General features: G+C 40.5%; 1 protein-coding gene across 1 annotated transcript; it reads left to right on the forward strand.

The window, feature by feature from the left end:
* The first annotated feature begins 109 nt into the window (after window positions 1-109).
* Window positions 110-20,160, forward strand: EAF1 (ELL associated factor 1). The gene is made up of 6 exons (XM_009324197.1): window positions 110-128; window positions 3,865-3,959; window positions 7,204-7,340; window positions 9,898-10,064; window positions 16,203-16,433; window positions 18,500-20,160. The coding sequence occupies exons 1-6, from the start codon at window positions 110-112 to the stop codon at window positions 18,544-18,546; spliced, it is 696 nt and encodes a 231-aa protein (XP_009322472.1). The 3' UTR covers window positions 18,547-20,160.
* Window positions 20,161-22,408: the final 2,248 nt, after the last annotated feature.

The following is a 22,408-nucleotide window of genomic DNA, read 5'->3' on the forward strand; positions in this document are numbered from 1 at the left end:
TTCCCCCTGTCCCGCCCCCGCCTCAGCGCCCATCTTCTGTCCCACGAGTGTTTTCCCCACAGAGATGACCATCCCCGGCGGGCAGCGTGAGGGGAGAAGGGGAAGGTGGATGCCGGCCGAGAGCTCTGGTAGGGAGGAGGCTTGAGCGAGGCAGGCCGGGGAGGACGAACTGCTTGTGAAGATTTTCATGAAACGCGCGTGAATCGCTTAGGAGCACAAAGCCGTCCCCTCCCTGGAGGGTGCGTCTTGCCATTTTTTTTTTTTTTTTTTTTTCTTTCTTCTGGCAGTTGCAGGACGGGTCACCGCAGGCCTCGGCCTGGCGGGAGCGTGGGGAGAGGAGCACGGCTGGTAGGCAGCCCAAGCGCCCGCAGTTTGATTTTTTTAACTGGTTATTTTCACGGTGAGGCAACGTGTAACCCCGCAGCCCCGTCCCTGGCTGTGCCGATTCCTGCCGGCTGTAATAAGTCACTTCTCACGAAAGCGAGCAGAAATGACTCAAACGCGTACACTGCTGCCTAATAAGCGTAAGATAAAACCTGAGGTAGGGTCTCGAGCAGTTATGAAGTCTTTTGAATAATTGGAAGAATATGTGGTTTTCTTAAAGACACCAGATATTATTCCAACTGCTCTATTCTAGCATTGGGTACGTTTAATTTCGTATTAGAAGACTGTTTTGAAGAGGAGATCACTGTATCTCTGTATTTGAATTCTGTGGGCAAGAAATTGCTTTTTCATCCCCTAAATGAATCCAGGATTTAAAATGAGTAGTAAATCACCAACAGTAGATGAAAGTGATGCTAAACATATTTCAGTAGCTTTGTATTAAGGTGGGGAATTTACATGGTTAGCAGTAGGACTTTTTGTTTTGTGATGCATAATCCTAGGCCCAGTCTCATGGCCTGTATTCATACACTACGAGTAAGTAATTTCGGTGATATTAGTCACCCGAGTGCAACTTGAAAGAACAACTTTCTAGATTGAGCTGTTGCTCAAGCAGATGGTCAATGATTGAGGCAAAGCTATTTTGCTCAATAGTAAACTCTGTCTAGTGGATTAACACTTAAATTTTGTGTGTTTCACCCCTCTGGTTATACGTAATTCCACCATGCTAAAAAATACCATACCATCTGTTTGGTACATTCAACTGTTTATACATAACACTGAACAGTTTTATCCAGCACTAACATACTCAAAAATCTCCATTTATAAATCAGAATTTTAAAATAGCCCAACTATCAAATGAATGAGATTGTTGTCTGATAGTGCATGAATTAAACCCAAGCCATACCCAGATAGAAATACACTGGATTTCTAGAATTGAAAGTGCTTCAATAATTAATTTCTTAAGAGATTGCAAAGCCAAAGCTCTTCAGACTACAACTGGAAGAATGCAGTTTTATTTCAAAAGAGCTTTCTGTGTGCTGTATTTCCCATCCATGACTTGCAAGTGAGATCCTTCATTTTCTGGTTATAAATTTTTTTTCTAATTGTTGATCTGGAATGATTTATCTGGGATCCGAGCATTATATTGTTCCTATAATCCTCTTCACACAAACTACAATAAGAGGATTTTGCAGACTAAATTTGTTTCGGCCTTCTTAAAATACTTCATTCCTTTCCGTAATGTTTATGAAATACTGTACAGAAAAACTGGATTGTCCCTGGAAAACACATCTTAAAAAACATTTGACTTTTGGAAAAAGGACTGTGGTTACATTTGGAGGGACACATGTGCACTCTATCTACAGCAACATTAGCCAAGCACATACACCTAGTAAGCTAACCAAATGAAAACAATTTGTTGAGTGTTTGTTTAGAGTAACTGTATTTTGCTGATACCTAAGAAAGAAGTGTGATAGTGATATGCTTTTAATTTAGTGACTGCTGTTGAAACTCTTGATCCCTTTTTGGCAAAGATGCTAGCTCTTGTACAGCTGGTTTGTTTTATTTAGCAAGCTTGCACATAAAGTAGGTGGGAAACAATGGCTAGAAATAGATTGCTCAGATAAAAATGAAGGGTATGATTTTTCTGGCAGAAAAGGACCTGGGGGTGTTGGTCGACAGCCGGCTGAACATGAGCCAGCAGTGTGCCCAGGCGGCCAAGAAGGCCAATGGCATCCTGGCCTGTATCAGAAATAGCATGGCCAGCAGGAGTAGGGAAGTGATGGTGCCCCTGTACTCGGCACTGGTGAGGCTGCACCTCGAATGCTGTGTTCAGTTTTGGGCCCCTCACTACAAGAAGGACGTTGAGGTGCTGGAGCGTGTCCAGAGAAGGGAAACGAGGCTGGTGAAGGGTCTGGAGCACAAGTCTTATGAGGAGCGGCTGAGGGAGCTGGGGTTGTTTAGCCTGGAGAAAAGGAGGCTGAGGGGAGACTTCATCGCGCTCTACAACTACCTGAAAGGAGGTTGTCGTGAGGTGGGTGCCGGTCTCTTCTCCCAAGTGACAAGTGCTAGGACGAGAGGAAATGGCCTCAAGTTGCGCCAGGGGAGGTTTAGATTGGACGCAAGGAAAAATTCCTTTACTGAAAGAGTGGTTAAACATTGGAAGAGGCTGCCCAGGGAAGTGGTTGAGTCACCATCCCTGGAAGTATTTAAAAGACGGGTAGATGAGGCGCTTAGGGACATGGTTTAGTGGGCATGGTGGTGTTGGGTTGACGGTTGGACTCGATGATCTTGGAGGTCTCTTCCAACCTTAATGATTCTATGATTCTATGATTTGGTCTGGCAGTTAAGGCGTGAGTATTAAGTCAAGTGTGCTTGATTCTGCTTATTGTGCTGCTAAAGTAAAACTCAATTAGACATTAATGTCCTCTTAATGAGAATTTATTACAAGCTGGGGTTTTGGGTTTTTTCTACAAATGTGCTTTGCATAGTGGAATTATATTTTACATTTGTTCTGAGATATTAATTTCTTAACTAATGCCATAATTAAAAGCCTTGATTGTGAATATGATTGCACCTTTTCATGTCCAAAGATGCTAGAATTGAATGGGGGCTTATTTTAAAAACAAACAAAACAAAAAGTATATCTGTCTGATCTTATTTCACTTTGTCTAAATCCTCTGCTAAAATATTACAGGTTCTGATAGGTTTTTCTGTTTTTTATGGCTCATCAGCACAGCAGAATAACAAGGGGAAAATACTTTTAAGTTAAAATGTTCTCAGTTCAAATAAATACACTAAGCAGAAGTGCTTTGTTTGGGAGACAAAGCATTCTACACAATGCAGCAAAAATACTTAAAACTAGGGTTAGTTTAAAGCCATTACAGTGTCTCACCTTGGTCATGCTTTCTATCCACAGTGGCTTCGGACTAGCATGGAGCCTGCTGAAGTAAGATCAGCGTCTCTTTTTTCCTCATAAGTGAGATCTGAGGTCTCCTCTACCCTTGAGGAGGTATTGTGGAGGCAAGATGGCTGTTAAATAGCCAGAAATATCAGTAAGGCTAAATGAGTTGGTGTCACTAAATTAGTCTTTGTCACAGGGAGAGTCCTCAGGTTTGGAATTGGCAGGAGCCATGCAGAGCCCTGGGTCTTGAAGTTGATACTCTTTTGAGATGCATGGTACAGTTTTACACTTGCCTGCAAAATTAAGTGTCGCTCAAAGCCTGGGGTTTGGTCTTCAAACACAAGGTCTAGAACCTTATTTCCATTTTAAAAAGGAAGTTCAGAATCTGGTAACATCATGAGACTGGGGCGCTGAGCATAGACACACTGTACTGGTGTGTTATTCCACCCCTGCTGTAAACACTAGCATGTATTTTAGCATTCCCTATAATCACAGTAAATGTGCAGTGACTCTTTGCAGGGCAGGATGACGCTTCTGAAGACTCTAAGAAATGTAATCGTAATTGTTTTCCTCTTTAGATGATTTTAAGCCAGCATCGATTGATACATCTTGTGAGGGGGACCTCCAAGTTGGTAAAGGAGATGACGTAACAATCACTTTGCCACATATTCCAGTAAGTTTGTTATATATGTGTTCTTGTTTACTCTCCAACAAATTTGCAATGTAGTTACAGTCTAATATAAATGTTATTTTCACTTTCATCTTTGTTAATACAAGTGGGTTCAATACTTGAGCAGCCAGACTTGTAGTGTGTTACCTTAGGAAAGGACTGTACAACTGAGTCTTTGTGAAGGGTTATATTTGTGAGGTTCCAGTCTGTTCTTTACTTTTGATTCCTTCCTTCCTACTCTTCCTTGAATAACGAGAAGACTTTTACTGTTAGCTGAAGCTCTATACCTGGTTTCCATCCATTTTTAGTGCTACGGCTTAATGAAGAAAGGCGGAGTAATTTGGGCTTTAGTCAATGTTTGATGTTCAGAAGCCACAGGTAGGTCTGTAAGGATATTCTTCCCATTACTAAAAAATGTACAAATAGCATAGAGGGTTCCCTGCCTTTAGCTTCATCAGTGGAAGCAAGGAGGTGGTTCTGGTGAGTGGCAATGAAGTGGTTTCCCATCCTCTTCCTCCTCAAATTATGCCATAAAGATCTACTGTGTGAGGATGATGGACAAACAGCCATAAAACAAGTGATCAAACTCTTTATAGGTGCAGCTGTTTTGTAATTGAAGGTTCAGTGGTTTCCTTACCAAAACAAAAGAAAGTGCTTGCATGCCGGAACTGGATTTGTTTATTAGCTGAAGCTAATGCTATGTGTCAAGCCAATAAACCAGAATTCACAGACATCAATGGGTTTGGTGGTTGCAGGGGGGTACCAGCCAGTTTGGAAGCCGTGTGTCAGATCCTTTTGGTATTGTTTATTCTAGCATGTTGGTGTTTTATCACAGTACCATCACCTACCAATTAAATTTGCACTGAATGAGGCTTTAGCCTGCTTCCCCCGCTCCTGTTTTTTATATGGCTTTGGTCACCTTTAGTGCTGCAGGAGGTCACATACTGGTTTTTGTCTATAAAAATGATGAACGTGGTAGCGCTATTTGAGAGCAGGTAACTATGATTAATAGCAGTGGCATTCATCTTGGATTGACTGGGAACAGTGTTGTTCATTCATCTTTTGTGTTGAACAACATCACTTGTAATGTTCCTTTCCGAATCTCTGTACTGATGAGTTTAATTTGGTTGTCTTCCCATGAGTATGAACAGCTTTAAGCTTATAGTATGCTTCGGAGGCTTAGGCAGCTAACTGCACTAAACGCAGCCACCGTCCGTGTGCTGTTCCAAGGCAGTGCTGCCTGTGTCCCAGACAGAGCTGGAGAACACTGAGCATGCTGGAAAAGAGTGAGAAGTTTTGAGATCCTTTCATCCTGACAAGATTTACTGAATTTCTTGGATCCTGCTTTGCTTCTCAGTGGCCCAACAACTGGATAGTATTCAGATTCTAAGTTGTTTTTTGAAATTGCCTGGTCCCTGAGGATATCTCTGGTAATTTGCTCAGTGGAGGTGTTTTGATGTCCCTTGCTGCTTGGATAAACTGAGGTACTGTTTCTACACGTGAATTTAGTGGCTTTAATATTTGATAAACAGTCTTGGTTGGGGAAGTGAAGAATTTTTGTTCGTTAAAAAACCCTCATGCATGAAAAAAAATTTACTAAATGTCACCTGTTTCACCTACCTTCTTCTTCTATACTGTAATCAGCAGAATCTGTAAGCCAGTGTTATTTAGGCACTAACATAAAACCTAAACATTTAATTTTAAGTAGAAGGGCGGGACTGTTAATTTGCTTAGGCAGGGTTCCACTTCTGCGTATTTTTTTAGCCAAAATCACAGTGTTTCCTTAGGAGGCTTCTGGGTAGCAGAACGATAGCCAACAAACTTTGATGAATTTTCATTAAATTTGTGCTTTACACATTTCCTGACTTAGTTGTCAGCAGCGAGCAGGATTTGAATTTCAGCTTGCTTTTTTATTCTCTTAAATGTTGCTTTCCTCTCTTAAATGTAGCAATGATAAAAATGTAACATGCCTTTGAAGACTAGACTTTCTTGAGACATCTTTTCTGAATCCTATCTATATCTCTTACTGTATCTTTGTTGGGAATTCAGGTTTTTCTCCCTTACTGTTTCAAAGTCATTTTAAATTAAAACATATTCTATTTATTAGCAATATGGAGAATAGGAATTGCATTCTGAGTGGTTAAAATACGATTGTTCATTTTTGCTACTCAGAATGAAATGTAGAAGAGTGTATTTTTTCCTTTTCTCCCTGATTTTGGTTGCTTTCCTACAGCATGTGCAAAGGTGCACATGAATAAGCTTTTTTTTTTTATTTTCTTCTGTGCAGTAGCTATACATTACAGAGAAGTCTGAGGTTTCATAGCTGAGAACATATTTCTGTATATCCCCTTTGAGTAACATGTCCCTTCTTGACATGGCCAGGTGTGTGTCCATGCTGCTATGTGCAGATAGACCATAGATTCTGCCTCCTGTAAGCCTAAACCCAGGTGTATGAGCCAGCCTGTGCATGGATGCAGTACAGCTGAGCATAACCTCAGCAGCATCAGTTAGCCAGCGTGTACCACCACATAAGTTTGTCATTATGGCTTCTCAGTCTAAGCCATTAGACTTTTATGGCTCTGTGCAGCATTGTGTGGACTTGAGGACTTTCTGGAAGGCATCAAAATACCCCATTTGCTTTTCAGAAGGCATTTCGGTATAATTGCATGGCATCTACATGCTAGTCTGACTTTGAAGAAGGTAGCTGTTCTTACATAGTTTGTGGCAGTTGCTTGTAATGCACTATGAAAATACTGCCTTTTTTTTTTTTTGATAGATTAAATACAAAGCAGTTTAAATTATTTTTCAATTGACCACATATTTCTTTAGGCAACAGTTCTGCTACACGAATAATTAGAACTTTATTTCTTATCCAAACCCCAAGATTTCCAGAGCAGAAATGTCAAGAAGATTTCTGACACTTGTCAGAGCCAGCTATGCAAATTCAGTTATGTTACCATTTTCGGAATGAGAACTGTAAATAATGGCAACCATGGAGAAGATGTTTTGTCACTGCAGAGACACTTAAAATGACAAAAAGGCATAATATTGCTATGAGGAAACATCTGATCTACTGCATATAACTGTATTTTTCCCTTTTAATGAATGAACATTTTCTATAGGAACTAAACATTAACTGCTTAGCCTCTTGGTCAGAACAATACATGTATTCATTTCTCTTAGTGTTTGTAAACTTTTGGGTAGGGAAATATAACCAAAAAAATGTGTGCTCTTTCTTTGATACCAGGGTTCAACTCCACCAATGACTGTGTTTAAAGGAAATAAAAGGCCGTATCAGAAGGACTGTGTGCTTATTATCAATCATGACACTGGGGAATATGTGCTGGAAAAACTTAGTAGCAGCATTCAAGTCAAGAAAACAAGGTAAAGCTGGGGACAGGGCTGTTCATAGGATTAATTCTTGCTGAAGTTTCTTCAGACTTTTGAACCAGAACTCGTCTTTTTTTTTTGTAGTGATGTTTAATTACTAAGCCTTATGGGCTTTACACGGCCAATTATCTTGCCTAAAAATGCAAATAGGAGTGTGAATCCACGAGTAAAGAATATGTAAATTCTCCACTGCTGAAAGGACATAATTATAGTTTGCAATTAAACACCTCTGATGATTTGAAGCTTTGGAATCTGGCTGAAGGATGAGATGTATTTCAGGAATCTCTACTTAGCTGAAAAAGATCATGGAAATATTAGGCTGTCAAAAGGGTTGTTGGACTTTCTAGGTTTGTTCCCTACAGCTTCCTGTGGGAGTCATGATGCTTTAATAATATACTCTTAAGGAACAAGAAACACTCATCCCTGTATTGGGTCAATGATATATAAAGTGGAACGCAAGTCCAAAGCCTCCAGCTGGGGGGGGGAGGGAGAGAAAAACTGTAGAAATAATGGTTGTGAGGTTTTGCCTAGAAGAATTGCTGAGGCCAGAAATCCTTCCTGCTTCACTGCACAAATGCTACAAAGTATGTAGTTGGAACATTTTTAGTAGTCTTGCTGCTCTGCAAGTACCTGAACTCTCTGGATCTCGTTCTTTCAGCATCACTGGACCACAGGTTATTGAGATCTAAAGACAAAGCAGTTATTCAAATGTCTCGTGAAGAAGCAGCTCTTAAATAATTTTACAAGTTTTGCATTAACAAAAAAGAAAAAACACTTTATTGCAGTGTAGAACTTTTAGCTGCTAAAACTACTAGAAATGTGGGTTGCAGCTCATCAACAGTTGGCTGGAAGTTTACCAAGAACACTTTGAGTTCAAAATGGACTGTAACACTCCTCTGATTCAGTGATGTGAAAACTCATCCATGTGGCATTCATCTTGTCCAGTGGACATGAACACATCATAGATGAGATTTGAATTCCCAATTTAAGTTCTGCTGGACTTTGTCCAGGTGAAGCTTAAGTCAGAAAGGAGCAAAGAAGTACAGGAAGGCCTGGGTTCAGTGAGGTGATTGGATCCACTGACTTTTGGCTCTGGTGAGGTGAAAAATGAACTTTTGTCAAGCAGAGGCAGGGTAGTAAAAAATTGGGGATCCCTGTTTTGAGGAATAGTGCTTTGCAAAGCCATTCAGTTTTCTGGATCAGAAGTGTCTTTTTTTTCATGGCTCCTTTGATCTTTAACAACCTGTTGACACTGTGGGAGCAGAGTTTTTAGTGTTAACATCCTGATGACATTCATGGTGGAGTAATTGCACTTACTCTACATAAAACCTTCTGTAGTTCCAAGAGCATAATTAATACTGGAAACAATCTTTTGTGTTTACCTTTCACATGATAAAGTGTATTCCCAAATCCTCACTTGTATTGTAAATGACTGTGTAAGCTGTATTAATGTGGTATCTAATAGCTGCATTTTAGCGATGAATGTTAAGAGGTGGTTCTGTGCTTATTTTTGAGGTTGCATCTACAATTCAATGGGGCAGAGATACACCTGAGTTAGTGCTAAATGTACTAGCTCAGATACCAGAAGTGGTTTAGGTGAAGTCCCAGGAAGTTCCACGTGGGCTAGTTTAACTTGTTTCTTGGTGAGATTAGCTCACAAGCACAAAGTGTAACATTGCTGAGCTGGGACCCTCCTAGAACCGAAACTGAGCTCTAATACCCACATAAGCTGCTTCTATGCTATGCTACATAAAGCCATACCCCCAAAGGCTTTGGTGTTATGCAATAACTACACCACACATTTTAACCTCATTATGGTGTACCATAGAGGGACCTGAATAAGTATTTTGTTTCGGGGTTCTTTTCTGCCAAGGATATTGACTGTTCTACAATCTGAATCACATCATTGATTCAGTAAAAGGAAGAAATGCCTGATTTGATTTGAACAGCTAGGCATAGCATTACTCTGAAGACGATTTCCCACTAAGGAAACGGCTTAAACTATTTTTAAGGGATAATAGCAAATGAATGAAAAACAGGAATTAAGTTCTTGCATGCTGTATTTAGCAGTAAGAATGATTGCTCTAGTCAGGTTAACCTCTAAGAGAGTTCGGTTTGAGATTATTTAATTGCAAGTGAGAAAATTGTTTCTTTTGCTGTGACAGTTTTAAGCAGGATTTTGTTATGAGTGGATTTGTTTTATCATGTAGTTGCTTTAAATTGCTATGATTGCTTATTCTTCTTTAAAAATACAAATACTAATTGCTAAATTAAAGCCTTTATTGTTCTTCAAGTAGAGAATTTGGCACCGCTGAACCACATCTGGATTTGAAAATACATTTTGTAAGGGTGTTGCAGTGTAGTTGTATATGTATATTTGCTATTGGAAGCAAGCGTTGCGTACAGAAAGCTGTAATTCACTGTTTATCTTTATAAAACAAAGTAGAGATCTGTACAAAAGGAAGTCACAGATGATGCATTAGTACAGGCATATTGAAAAAACAGAACACAGTTGCACAGTACTGCTGAATATCTCTGGTTGTTTTTTCAGAGCAGAGGGCAGCAGTAAGATCCAAGCCCGAATAGAACAACAGTCTGCCCGAGCATCTCAGCCTCCTTCACAGTTCAGAGCCCCAACCAAGCCAGCAGTTGGACCTAAAACTTCTCCTTTGAAAGATAATCCTTCACCTGAGCCTCAGCTGGATGACATTAAAAGAGGTAAAGAAGGGTTTGTAGTTTCCTGAGTTTTGGTTGGTTTTGTCTTTCTTCTTTATAAGAAAAACCGTGACTGTGCAATTTATAAAAACATGTTAGAATGTTCCAGGATTAAAAGATGGTACTTGACAGCTGGTTTGTCATCTTTATATCTCATTTTAAGGCATCTTAGTGAATTATTTATTCTCTTCTGCCAGCATAGATATTTCTCTGGCATGAGAGAACTTCCTCTTTGTGGATAATTTTCTCTCTTCCAAACTATTTCTCTGTTCTGAAAAGAAGACAAGCATGAATTCAGAAACCTGCAGCTGAGTGCTAGACGAGTTGAATGGGTGTCTTAGGCAACAACAACAACAACAAAAGCTAATGGTCCAAGATCTAGTTATGCAATCGAGTAACTTGGACGAAAGTTACTGCTGCACTGAGTAAGGTTGGAGCTATTTGCCAGTGGGATGGAAGGGCTGGGTGGCCGTGCCCCCATCACAAGACGTGGAGTTTGTGCCATGCCAAGCGGTGCTAGTAGGGGAGGGATGAGAGAGCAAACAACCCTGCAGCTTCCCCTTTACCACAACCACTTCTCTGCAACTTTGATCACATCTGCCATATAGTTGCTATACTTACTATTAAAGTACCTTGAAGGGATGACTGGCTCAACGCAGTCTCCTGCTCAAGCAACGCTTTGGCTCAGTGTTTCGCTGCGGGCGGGGTGCACTTTCTTTGTGATATCTGGTTTTTCTATGGATAACACAGTCAGAATGAGGAAGACTTTACATTCAAATTTTTATTTGGTTCTCTTGTGTTTCTTGTCTGGCACCAGACGCGATTTTATTTTAAGATTGTTCTTTCTGTCTAGTATTTTTTTCCGGGTCTCTTTTTCTTTCTCTTTTTTCCTCTGTCCCATATAGCTATTTTTGCCTGTAGACTTAGCCTATGTTAATTGCCCAGACTATGTTAATTACTAAACAGGGTATTTTTTCAGTTCATGGTAATCACTAGGTGACATTTTTACTGCTAAGCTATCTGTGTGTTTGCATAGGTGCTGACTGGTCTCACTCTTTCGCAGCAGTAGTATTTTCAATACCTGGATGCTGGTCAGCAGACAGAATCAACGTCTGAGAGTCTGTTAGCTACAGTTCCCTTAGCTGCATTGCCATTTTTATTTTCTGTGTAATAGGTAAGGAGAAAGATAACAGGTGATACATTAATTTAAAAATTTAATCAGTTGTGAATTTTAAATGTCTTTTCTTGTGGTGTGTAATAAGTTACTTAACCATTGGGGCATTCTTTTATATACATACAGCTATTTGTAAAGGTCTTTATAGTAAAATAATTACATTTGTCTAATGTGACAACTAGTCTACAAAGACCATTTTCTAGTGGTCTAGAATACAAGTTACATTGTTTAGAACTGTCTTAGTAATTTTTTGCCACCTGATGATCTTTTATTGGAAAGTACCTCGAAATAAATAACCCGTAGAGTTTTGTTTCCAAAATCAAGCAAAAGAACACCTGGCTTGTACTAAAAATAGGACTTCGAGTTGGTGTTTTATAGAGAGAGTAATTCAAGGCCCAAAAAGAGAGAGTGCAAATACCTGGGCAGGCGGTTTTTTGCTTACAGTATATACTCTTTATAACTTTTTTCCAGCATTGATTATCTAGAGTGTCAGCATTACGAAACCACTTATATCATAAGAACCTACTTGGGAAAGGTAGAACTAAAATGGCACCATTGTACAATAAAAATAATGACTAAAACTTAACTGTAAAAGCTGTGAGAGAGTCTTCAGTCCTGTTATCTTCCCTTAATGTGTCTTTTTATGAACAAAGACTTGTAAGTTCTGAAGAGACTGTGTTCTTTCCATTCAACAGTAGCTTTCCTTTTGGGTGAAGTACCCCCTTTGTACAAAAGAAAGATAAACATAAAGCTGAAATTCCATGTTTTTTCTTTAATGGACACAGCACAGAACTTACAATCCCTAAAGGTGGTGGTTGAAAGCATCTCTGGCACTATGACACTCTCTTGCTCCCAGTATGCCCTACTTAAGGGTGTGGTAAGACACACAGCCCTCGTGATGTTTAACAATAGTTTTACAGTAACCTCAGTACAGGTTTCTGCTTTCCCCTGGTACCCTCAGCTGTGCATTCCCATAGCTCCCCTTACAGATGAGTTGGGAAACAAACTTTCAGGTAGGTCAGTTCTCTGTCCCGTTACACAGCTGTCCAAACAACAGTGCCTGAGGACAGATTCAGAGCATGTGGGAGTTGAACCAGTCCTTTGCTTCATGCAGAGAGGCCTTTGGGAGGCTGTGTCTAGGGTCCTGCACCAGAGGAATCTTCTCCTGCAAGCTTTTATATTGTCCTCCTGCCTGAAGGGAGCAAAAGAGAGTAAGAGCTTGTTCTTTTGAATACTTGGCTACATCTGATAACATTTCATTAAGTGGTGAACATTTCCACACATATACCACAATACAGCCATTTATGTGCATGAAATAATCAGCGTTTATCAGACGTATTTGACCACAACAGAAATGTTTTTAATAACATTGACATAATTACCGCATGCCGTACTTGAAAAAAAAACCACAGAAACGTATTTCGGGTTTGGAGACTGTAAATTCAGTGCTTAAAAATCTGAGCAGATCTTGTTTACCTAAAATGCAGCTGTAGTCTATAAGGATTATGCCATAGCACTGTGTTTGTCTCTCAAGAACATCTCAATCAAATTTTTTGCACTTCAATGTAAAATACTGCCTCTTCTAGCTGCAATCTCCGCATACTCAAAGTGCCAGTATCAAGTTGATTTCTCTCCACCTTGCATACCATTATTAACAGTGAGCGCTCTGCTATGGGCATACAACCTTATCCTCCCTAAAGCTGAATTACTTTATTTCCAAAAGTCCTTGGTATTCTTGCAGCCCAAGGTTAGGGCTTTGGTTAAAAAAATCTGCATAGCCTATTGGAATTGAGAGAAGAAGTAAGAACCCTTAGGTATGATTATGGAAAGAAATTAGGGCATTTGATACTGAATATATACAGAAGACAGCCCTGTTGAGAAAGGCTGTTCTGATTGTATAATGATATCTGACCTTGAATTTTTTTTTACTCTAAAAACTGCATTGACTGACAGTATAAAACAGTAAGCCGTTTTGTTTTCTTGAAAGAAAGCCTACAGTTGTAACATGAAATGTGCAAAAGATAAGGTTCCCCTAGCAATGTCAGCTTTTTCAGATGATGTAGACTCAATTAAGGCAAGTGTTCAAAACTATACTATATAGAAAGCTTTTTTAAAAGTAGCTGCTGCACATCCTAACTCTTGTCATCTTTTAAACCTTAAAGGTGCATCAACATGAGGCGTTTGATCTTACAGCGCAAAAAGATCTGGGAAAGGTCTGACTCCTTCATTGTTCAGCTTAGCGTAGATGTACATATATGCACACACAACTATTTTATTTGGAGGCACCACTGGGAAATATTTAGCCAAGGCTTCAGTACCTATAAATCTGCACTAAGCATAACAGGCAAATAGGAAAATGCAAAATCGGACAATTTTAAAGCAGATGTGTTTTTCCTACAAGGCTTTGGTGTCATCATTGGCTTAGCCACCATCTTTGACAGTGTGACACGAGGGTTTTGAACAGACTTCCTTAGTGTGGTCCTGCTGGAGTTCTGCCTGACAGACTTCTAGCGATGCAGCAGCCACCATAACATTAGTGAAAACAATTACTTTTTTGTCATCTGCACAGACGAGATGTTTAGAATTCTGGGCTCAAGGAATTAAGAGACAAGACAGACCTGAGGGGAAGCTGACGGCCTGTGAGGCAAAAGTTGACTAGAAGATGGGCTCAGACCAAGTTTCCACCAGTGACCACTGTCACTGATAACCCCCTTAACTTCCCAGACCTTGAAGCTTGTGATAGCGGTGCTGTTTTGCTTTTCCTGCCTGTATTCAGCATAGTGGGCCTTACCACTTCTTCCAAGGCATTCTGCTCTTAGTTTTCTGCTTCCCCAGCAGAAAACCCTCACTTTTCAATCTGACACTAATCTCTAATTCTGTTTAAAATTAGCCAGGCTAATCTTCCTTTCCCATTCGTCAGACTGCCTCACTTCCTTCCTTTGGTTATCTCATCGCCTACTGTATCGAGTTCAAACTTCTTGTTTAGATTTTTTTTTTTTCCCCTAGTTCTCTGGATTGCGTTTCTTGTTGCATCTTTTCCCTTTCACCACCAATGCCTCTTAGATCGCTTCACCTTCTTCACACTATTTTATGTGCTGCTTTCTGGGCTGCTATGTTCTTCTCAGCCCGTGTGCCAACGCTTCTCCATTTCAGCCATAGACTCTCTAGCTCTGTAAGCATATGTGTGTAATTCTCAGACACTTGTCCTTTATTAGACTTGTTTATTGTATGTTTTTGCAATATGGACTGTGGTCTATAGGTGATTGTGCTTGCTACAATCCAGGATGTTCTAACAATGTATTATTATCATCACTATAACTTACAACTAATAACTCCATCACTAGAAGTATGTGGAAATTTTACATCATTGTCGTGGTTTAACAATTTTCCAAACCAGGACAATCATTAAGCTAGGGGGAAAAAAAAATTAAATCTGGGCATTTTAAAGGGAAAGAACCCTTATTCCTGTTTAACTTTCCTTTAGCTTTCACCTATGAATTTCTTAGCCTTGAACACAGGGAACATTTACAATTTGAACTCCTCGATATGGGTAGGCTGAGAACAGTGACTTACAAGTGCTCATTTGCCTGTGTATCAGACTCCAGGCATGAAACGGATTTTTAAAGCCTGCAAGACTGTGTTGGGAGGGAATAAGGGAGAAAGACATTACAGTACAAAGTAATATCCTCTGTTGGCCTAATCATATATTCTTCCTCCCTCTTCCAGTGGTCTCTTATGCTATGTCTTCAAGATGAAAGAGTAAATTTTACCTGGCATACGAATAAAGTACAGAGGACACGGGCAGTTTAGTCAGGGATCTAGATTTAGGCAGTAAGTTGGAGGAACAAACCCACTATCCTTAAATACCCAGCTGGAGTTAGTCATATGGTTGTTCCCTTTCAATACACCTTCTTTGTCTCTGATTCAATATAACTATAGCATTTGAAATTGAGCTCTGAACTTTGAAATTGAAAAATAGCAGTTTTAAAACCAGCAAAAGAAAACTTAATTTCTCAAACCAATACAGCTGAGCGAGAGGAACTCTCTCCAGCAAATAATGTGGAGGCTGAAAACTTAGCTGTTACTCTATAGTAACATTATTTGTTAAGTGCTGTCATGGTATTCCAGTGTTTCTTTGCACTGGAAATGCTGAAGTGGGGTGTGTCTGACTTGAATAACTTCCCAGTTTCAGAGTAGTGTCTGTATTTTCCTGGCTATTTGTAAGCTCTGTAGCAGGTTAAGGTGTTATTACCACTCCCCAACATGTGAATATTCTCATCTGCCCCACTGCAAAGTTATCTGATGTCATCCATCTGCTTCTGAAGTTTGTTTAAATGAGTTGTGTGACTTTGCGCTGGAGCAGTTTCGTACATTATCTGAAGTCACGGCAGTTTCTGTTATGATCATGTGTGCCTATGCCCCCTGGCCCCATTTTTGTTTTCCAAAAGCCTAAATGTCGCTGACATCTAACAATTTAGATTCCTCCAGATTAAGATGCTTTTAAAAAATGGGCTGGCTGTTGGCCTGTAAAACTCAATCAGGAATCATAGAATCATTAAGGTTGGAAAAGACCTCTAAGATCATCGAGTCCAATTGTCAACCCAACACCACCATGCCTTATGTACTTAAATATGCAATGTACTTACTTTGTATGTAGAGCATATAACCTGTCGAAAATAAGGAAGCAGGAAGTGCTTTCAGGAGTATAAAGTATATAAGTAATAATAGTGGAAGTGAAGGTTTTATGATACTAACCTAATGCTGTTGCTTCTTTAAATTTAGCTACAACAACTAAGTAAAAAAGTTTTCAAAATTTTTTTGTTTTCCTTCCTGTCTCTCTCTTTCATGTGAGATATTTTGATGTGATAAATTATACTTGACAAAACTATTGCAATTTCACATTCTTTTCCAAAATTCCATGGGGCCCTGTTTATGCTTTCAACCAGATGAATGTCCTTTTATTTCAGAGCTGAGAGCAGAGGTTGAAATTATTGAGCAGATGAGCAGCAGCAGCGGAAGCAGCTCATCGGATTCAGAAAGCTCGTCTGGGAGTGAAGATGAAAGCTCCAGCAGTGAGGGGGAAGAGCCAGCACATGTTTCCCCTTCCCAGCCACCGCACCAGCAGTATAACAACAGGAATGCTGTTGCTAATGGCACCAGCAGGCCACAAGGAAGCAATCAGCTCATGAACACGCTCCGTAAGTAAAGGCGTGCGTCTTATCGCTGTGGGAAGCTGCTTGAGACCACTCATTTTCTTAGCATGTTAGGCTAACTCCATGAAGTGCAGTTTGCCAAACAGTAATCCTAGGGAGTTGCACTGGCTGAAATATGTGGGTAGGTTTTTTGAACGGAGGGCCGAGATCTATCTGAAGGTATGGAGATTGCTACAGTTTGGTTTAGAGCCTGTGGGCATCAGTGCAAGGGCACCCGTTGACTGTGCTGAGCCTTGATTCAGGCCTCCAGGTGGAATGAGTAGGTAGAAAAGTATCAGTGTGGGAGGATCTGGTGCACCAGAGGATAGGAATTATTTTAATGTGAAAACACAGATTAGACATAAATAGTGGGGTTGTCACGTGTGTCAGTTAAAGGGTTGTGAATGGCACAAGGCTGTCCTGTGGTCATAAATGCACAGTCTCTGTGGTCTTCGTTATTAGCTGTATTGCTTTGTCAGAGTATTTAGTCTATACTGTGTTGGTCTCAGCTGCATTTTCACAAATATCACATTTCAGAGGGAAATTTAAAGTGCCATATATTTGTTTAAAATATTACAGCTATGGCGTTTGCAAGCATTGAATCAGTACAAACTCACTCCACCCTTTAAAAAGTGTAAAAAATGTTTTTAAAGCATAGTTTTGTCCCATGAGACTGCCTCTGGGGAAATGGTGTATGTCTCTGTTGCTCTTTCCTTATGCTAGATCAGGTATATTCTAACTCAGTGGAGTTAAAATACTGCATTTACAAGAAACTAGAACTTAGTTATCATAAATTGTTCTTAATTCCTCCTGAGGCATGTTTGCGTACATCTCTTGGCACCCACACATAGTGAACTGGTGGAGTTTAAATACAGATAAATGTAGGGTTTCCAGCTTCGAGAAGACAAGTATATTATACAGACAATACTGAAAAGGCCTGCTGGAAAACTGGAGAAGCCTGTCAGTCTTCCTGTCAGTAATGAATATCTAAATGAAATCCAAAGTTCAACAAAGTCAGTAGGACTCTTTCCATTTCCCTGTTTCTGGTTGTGAGCTGCCTCTTCCCTGCTTCTCCCGGGCCACAACAACAATACTGCATAGGTCATTGAATGTCAAGAAGCCTCTGACTCCAGGAGAATCTGGGAACTGGTAGCTCCTTTTTTCAGGCAATTATTTTTGCCTTTGGATTTAAAATCCTTTTGCCAAGGATTAATACGTCCTTGAGCACTGAAGTCACTGGTGACCATCTACATGGGGAGAATCACCCCTAACCCAAGTGCTTGTTTCATAAAAGGGGAGAGGAGATGAAGAAATCCAGGGCATAGCTGCTGCATAGCTGCTCTGCAGCTGTTTGGGGCAGGGCCATGGGAGAATGCTGGAAGAGCTAGGTTCAGTTACCAGAACACAAGCATGATTCTTGCCCCTTTTTATCCCCTCCACCTCGCCAGATCACAAGTGCTCTGCCAAACAGGGTCTGAGACTGTAGGTTTGGTCCATATCCTGGCTGCCTTTTGTCTGATCTCTCTTTGCACTTTGGAGGGGGGCCTTCACCGTCACAGCATGTGTCAGCTTAGTTCAGCCGATAGCCTTGAGTTGCGACGGCTTTAACATACCTTTTGGTTTATTGACATGTGGAGGCCTTGCCTTGGCTACCCAAATGGCCTTAAAACAAAAAAATCTATTTTAAAAGGGCCGAGAAAGCCAGGGAATTCCCCAGTGCCTTGTCCCAGAGCCATATACGGGAGCTTGGCTGGGTGGAGGCTGTGGGATGCCTTTCGCAGCTGCTGGGGTGAGGAGTGCCGTTCTCCCACTAGGGAGCAGCTTTGGTGGCTGGGGAGCCACGGGCGCTCGGTTTGGCCTGCATCCGACCGTGTATTAGCCCCATGCAGCTCTTAATGCTCTTGGACACGGGGAGCAGTTCCATTAAATGACATGATGTTTGCATTCATGTCTTGTGTTATTCTTATTTAAGTCTTCCAGTGTAAATGTGACTGTTTTTTGGTTTGATTGCCATGAAATGTGAATTAACGCCTACCCACTTGTTGTGTTTTGTTGTTTTTTGTTTTCCATAGGAAATGACTTGCAGTTGAGCGAGTCTGGGAGCGACAGTGATGACTAGAGGCTGAGCTTTTGCTGTTTCTGTTACATATACATGAAGAACTAATTTACCTTGAAGTGATCCTATTGCTTACGAAGAGGAGCTGGCACAGAGATAGTTCCATGTGTGGAATTTTAATAGAAGAAATGCATAGCCCTACAAAATAGCAGATGTTGAGGGCTGTTTTACTTTGTGAATTAAGTGTATATTTTGTGTATATTCTTATTCTTTTAAAGCTTTGAATAGATATGTACAGTGGGTAAGCCAATATATGTTCCTGTGTTCCTGTCCATCATCTGTAAGTTTAATGTGTAACTTTATGATGTCATCTGAAAATTTCTTTGTTTGTAGAAGATATTCAGCCCATCATGACTTTGGGGGGGGACTTTTGTATATAGCATGAGTATGAGCCAACAATGAGTTTAAAAAAACATGCAGGAGCTAGTGTGTGCACTGAAGTGGGACTGTTATAAATTAAGTTTCAATGCTAAGTTGATTTCTTTGGTTTGGGACTTTTCTAATGTCTTTTTATTGCTATTTATGGTTGATTTAATGGACTTACTTTTAAACAGTTGGAAAAGAAAATCATAAAACCATGTTCATCACAAACCTTGCTGCACCAGTGCCTTATAAGCAGGTTTTTTTAAGCAGAGCTTCAATTCCTGCCGCGTTTTATAGGGAGCAATACTGAAACCTCTTCAGATTGCTTTTGCAAACAAGAGCTGTATTTCACATACAGCCGACTGTACTCTGAGGGTAGTTACTCTAGCAAGATAAAGGATATACATCAGTCACCTGAACACGTCCAAATAAGAACCAGATCAGCATTTGCTTGTGCAACTGAAGTGTCTCATTTAACTCAGACATTCAGCCTGAGGAAATACTAGGAGCCCGATTACTAGTGTAATTGCAGTGTCACAAATACAAGATATCGGGCTTACTGAAATTGTAAGACCAGACCCTGTCTGCAGTTTCCTAGAGAATGCAGAAGGAAGAGATGACTAAACAATTGTGAAACAGCAGACGTCTCTCTCCCACCACAGTTGTCCAGGTAGACTTTAGTTCATGTTGTTTGTTGGACGGGATCTCTGTGCTTGGCAGGATTATACAGAACATGAAATATTTGCCTAGGGTGAAATTCACCCCTGTTTAAGGGGGTATAAAGGGTGCCTAGTTGGATTATCATTAACTTTTTTTGCTCGCATGGAAAATGAGTCCCACAGGCAGCCTCTTACAGCTTGAACACCAGGCTGACTTTTTAAAATGAAAATTCAACTGGCATAGGACAAGTGGCACTGTAGTTGTGGTGTAATCCAGGGGAATGGGAAGCTGAATTGGATGCCTCTCCATTCTTAAGTGTCTGCTTTGCACTGCTTTTGTCTGTCTGTTAGTTTGTGTTTTAACTCCTGTTTGTTTACTGAGCTCTGTCCTTTTTTTTTAAGGTGTTGAAGAGCAAGGGGACATTTGAAGGGAGATTTTATTAAATGGTTTATTTTTTTGCATTAGATACATATTTAGGCATATTTTTGCATTATTGTACATACATTTAAAACTACTTGGTTTTTTTAAAAGTGTTTTATGATGTGGGTACATATTTTAACAGACAATTATGAAATATACTTGATGTAAAGCCACAATTGCTCTCCTTTTTTTTCCTCTCCCCCCCCATTCCTCCTCCGACAGTAGAAGTGCTCTGTTCTAACAAGCTTGTACCAATTCGGGATTTTACACTTTGGTGTGGGAGATCTGCATGGTAGTTGGCAGTCTAATTAATGCTAATACTGCTCCTGACTTTTCCCCAGCTTAAGATTTGAATAAGCAGGGAGACATTTCTCTGATGCCATTTCCGTGTTACTGGAGCTTATCCCTGAGTTCTGTTGACATTATTTGCGCTTAAATGGAAAAGCAGCAGTGCAGCATTTTCAGTGCATATCATTCACTGGCTGCTCATGCATTCTAAAATCCAGGACATGTCATAGGAAGTTTACTAATTATGTGTAAATGAAATATATGAAACTTAAGAGGACAAGACTACACCAGGCTACATTGATTTGAATCGCCTATTTAATTATGGTTTAGATCAGCAAGCGGGAAAGCTTCATTCACATAATCAATTTCTGCCTTGTTTTGTATTTGTACTCTAGGTCACGTTTCCCTGCTATCCCTCCCTAAAAGATTTCTTCCCCTCTCTGTTGGTAACAAAATGGACATTTTTTTCACACAAATTGCATACGGCTTTCAAACTACATTTGGCCATCCTCCATGCCCCCTGGAGATGCATTGCATCAAGGGTGGCCAACCCGTTGTTCGTGAGCTGTTTAGCTGCACATCCCACACCCAGACTACAGCATCTGGCTGTCCACGGGGCTGGTGAGTAACGCGGTGGCCCGCAGCCCACTCGTGGGCGCAAGCAGGACAGTCCCTACGCGTGTGTGACCAGCCCGTCCCCTCCCTCCCAAGCGGCTCCCGGCATCTCCTGCCAGAGCAGCTCTCTGGGATCTCCACCTTTCCCACAGCTCTCACAGGTATGTGGCATGTGAAGGTGAACCATGTGGAGACTTTAGTGGGCGACTCGTAAGATCAGAAAGGGTGGCTGCCACGTTTTTTCCTTTTTCTAAATACACTTGAGCGTGTTTAAAGCCATTGCCAGCCTGACATTTTGATTTGGGCTCTTAAAATTTTATGTCTCATGTATTAAGAAATAGTAAAAGTTGTCTATCAGTTCCTATTAGATGGTTGTTCATTTGTTCATGATTTGCGGCAAGTTTTATTCAGATGGAAATTGGAATTCAAATTACTTGCAGAAAAGCAGCTATTTAGAATTCTTTTAATTAATTGGCAATATCTTTAACATGCTGGAGAAGTAAGTTGACTATGTTCTTATTAAACCTGGTAATGAAACAAAGTATTCCTGATTATTCCTGTAATCCTGCAGGATTTTAGCACTAGCGGATCTTACCACCTTACGCTACTTTTCCCACATAAAGTAGGAACATCTTTTATATGCCAATTAGTTTAAAAGTGAATTAACAGTGCACATGGAATGCAATTATCTGAATGAGCTGAAGCTAAGTGAATATTTCTTTGCATTCATGGGAAGGCTGCCTGCTGGCTATGGCGAGGTTAGCAGTTCAAGGCAGCTTTGGTTTCTGATGGTTTCTTCTGTTCAGTGACTTCATCTGTTTCAGTGGTTTGACTTCGCTTAAAACTTCAGCAGCAAACACGGCCTGCTTATGACTTTTCCCATAATTAGAATTGCTCTAGGAGTAATAGTCAATAATGATTTAAATTGATTCAATTAGATTGTCATAATTTCAACTATCGTTACTCATCTTTTAAAATAAAAAGGTTTTGTTTCAAAAAGGACAGATTCCGTCACCTGCTTGCCCATCTTGGACACCTTAAAATACGATTGCAGCAATGCCCAAGCTGGTGTTTCAAATTTCAGTCCTGTGCAGAAAAGCTTCCACCCACCTCTGCCCTTGTTCCACCCCCGAGGGCCGACCAGCCCTAGGAGCAGGCACGGCTTGGCTCACTCCGGCTAAAGCACAAGGCACGGTCGTCTCCGGCAAAAGGTGTCCCAGTCCCCTGACGAGAGTCGCAGGTTTGTAAGAGCGCGCAGCACGACCCTCTCGTGTTCCACCAAAGCATCCCCCTCCTGTCACAAGTCTTGGCTGAACCGATTTTGTGGAGAAGGCAGACTGATAGGAAAACGTTTGTTTTCTTCAGCATTGCTTGGAATAGCTCGGAGCTTAACTGTGGGTAGTACATCTGTTTTGAAGAATCTTTGCCTAAATTCATTTGCACAGTGTGCTTTATTGCAGACTAGCTATATGCCTGCTTATAGCTACGTACAGAAACAGTTCGCTGTGCAAAGCTTTAC

The sequence above is a fragment of the Pygoscelis adeliae genome, unplaced genomic scaffold (genome assembly GCF_000699105.1).
Source record: "Pygoscelis adeliae isolate BGI_AS28 unplaced genomic scaffold, ASM69910v1 Scaffold25, whole genome shotgun sequence".
Classification (NCBI taxonomy): Eukaryota; Metazoa; Chordata; class Aves; order Sphenisciformes; family Spheniscidae; genus Pygoscelis; species Pygoscelis adeliae.

Excerpts from the sequence above, each read along its gene's own strand:
- EAF1 (XM_009324197.1), top strand. Across the intron at positions 7,341-9,897 it reads ATTCAAGTCAAGAAAACAAG|AGCAGAGGGCAGCAGTAAGA; the intron begins GTAAAGCTGGGG and ends TTGTTTTTTCAG. Across the intron at positions 16,434-18,499 it reads TCAGCTCATGAACACGCTCC|GAAATGACTTGCAGTTGAGC; the intron begins GTAAGTAAAGGC and ends TGTTTTCCATAG.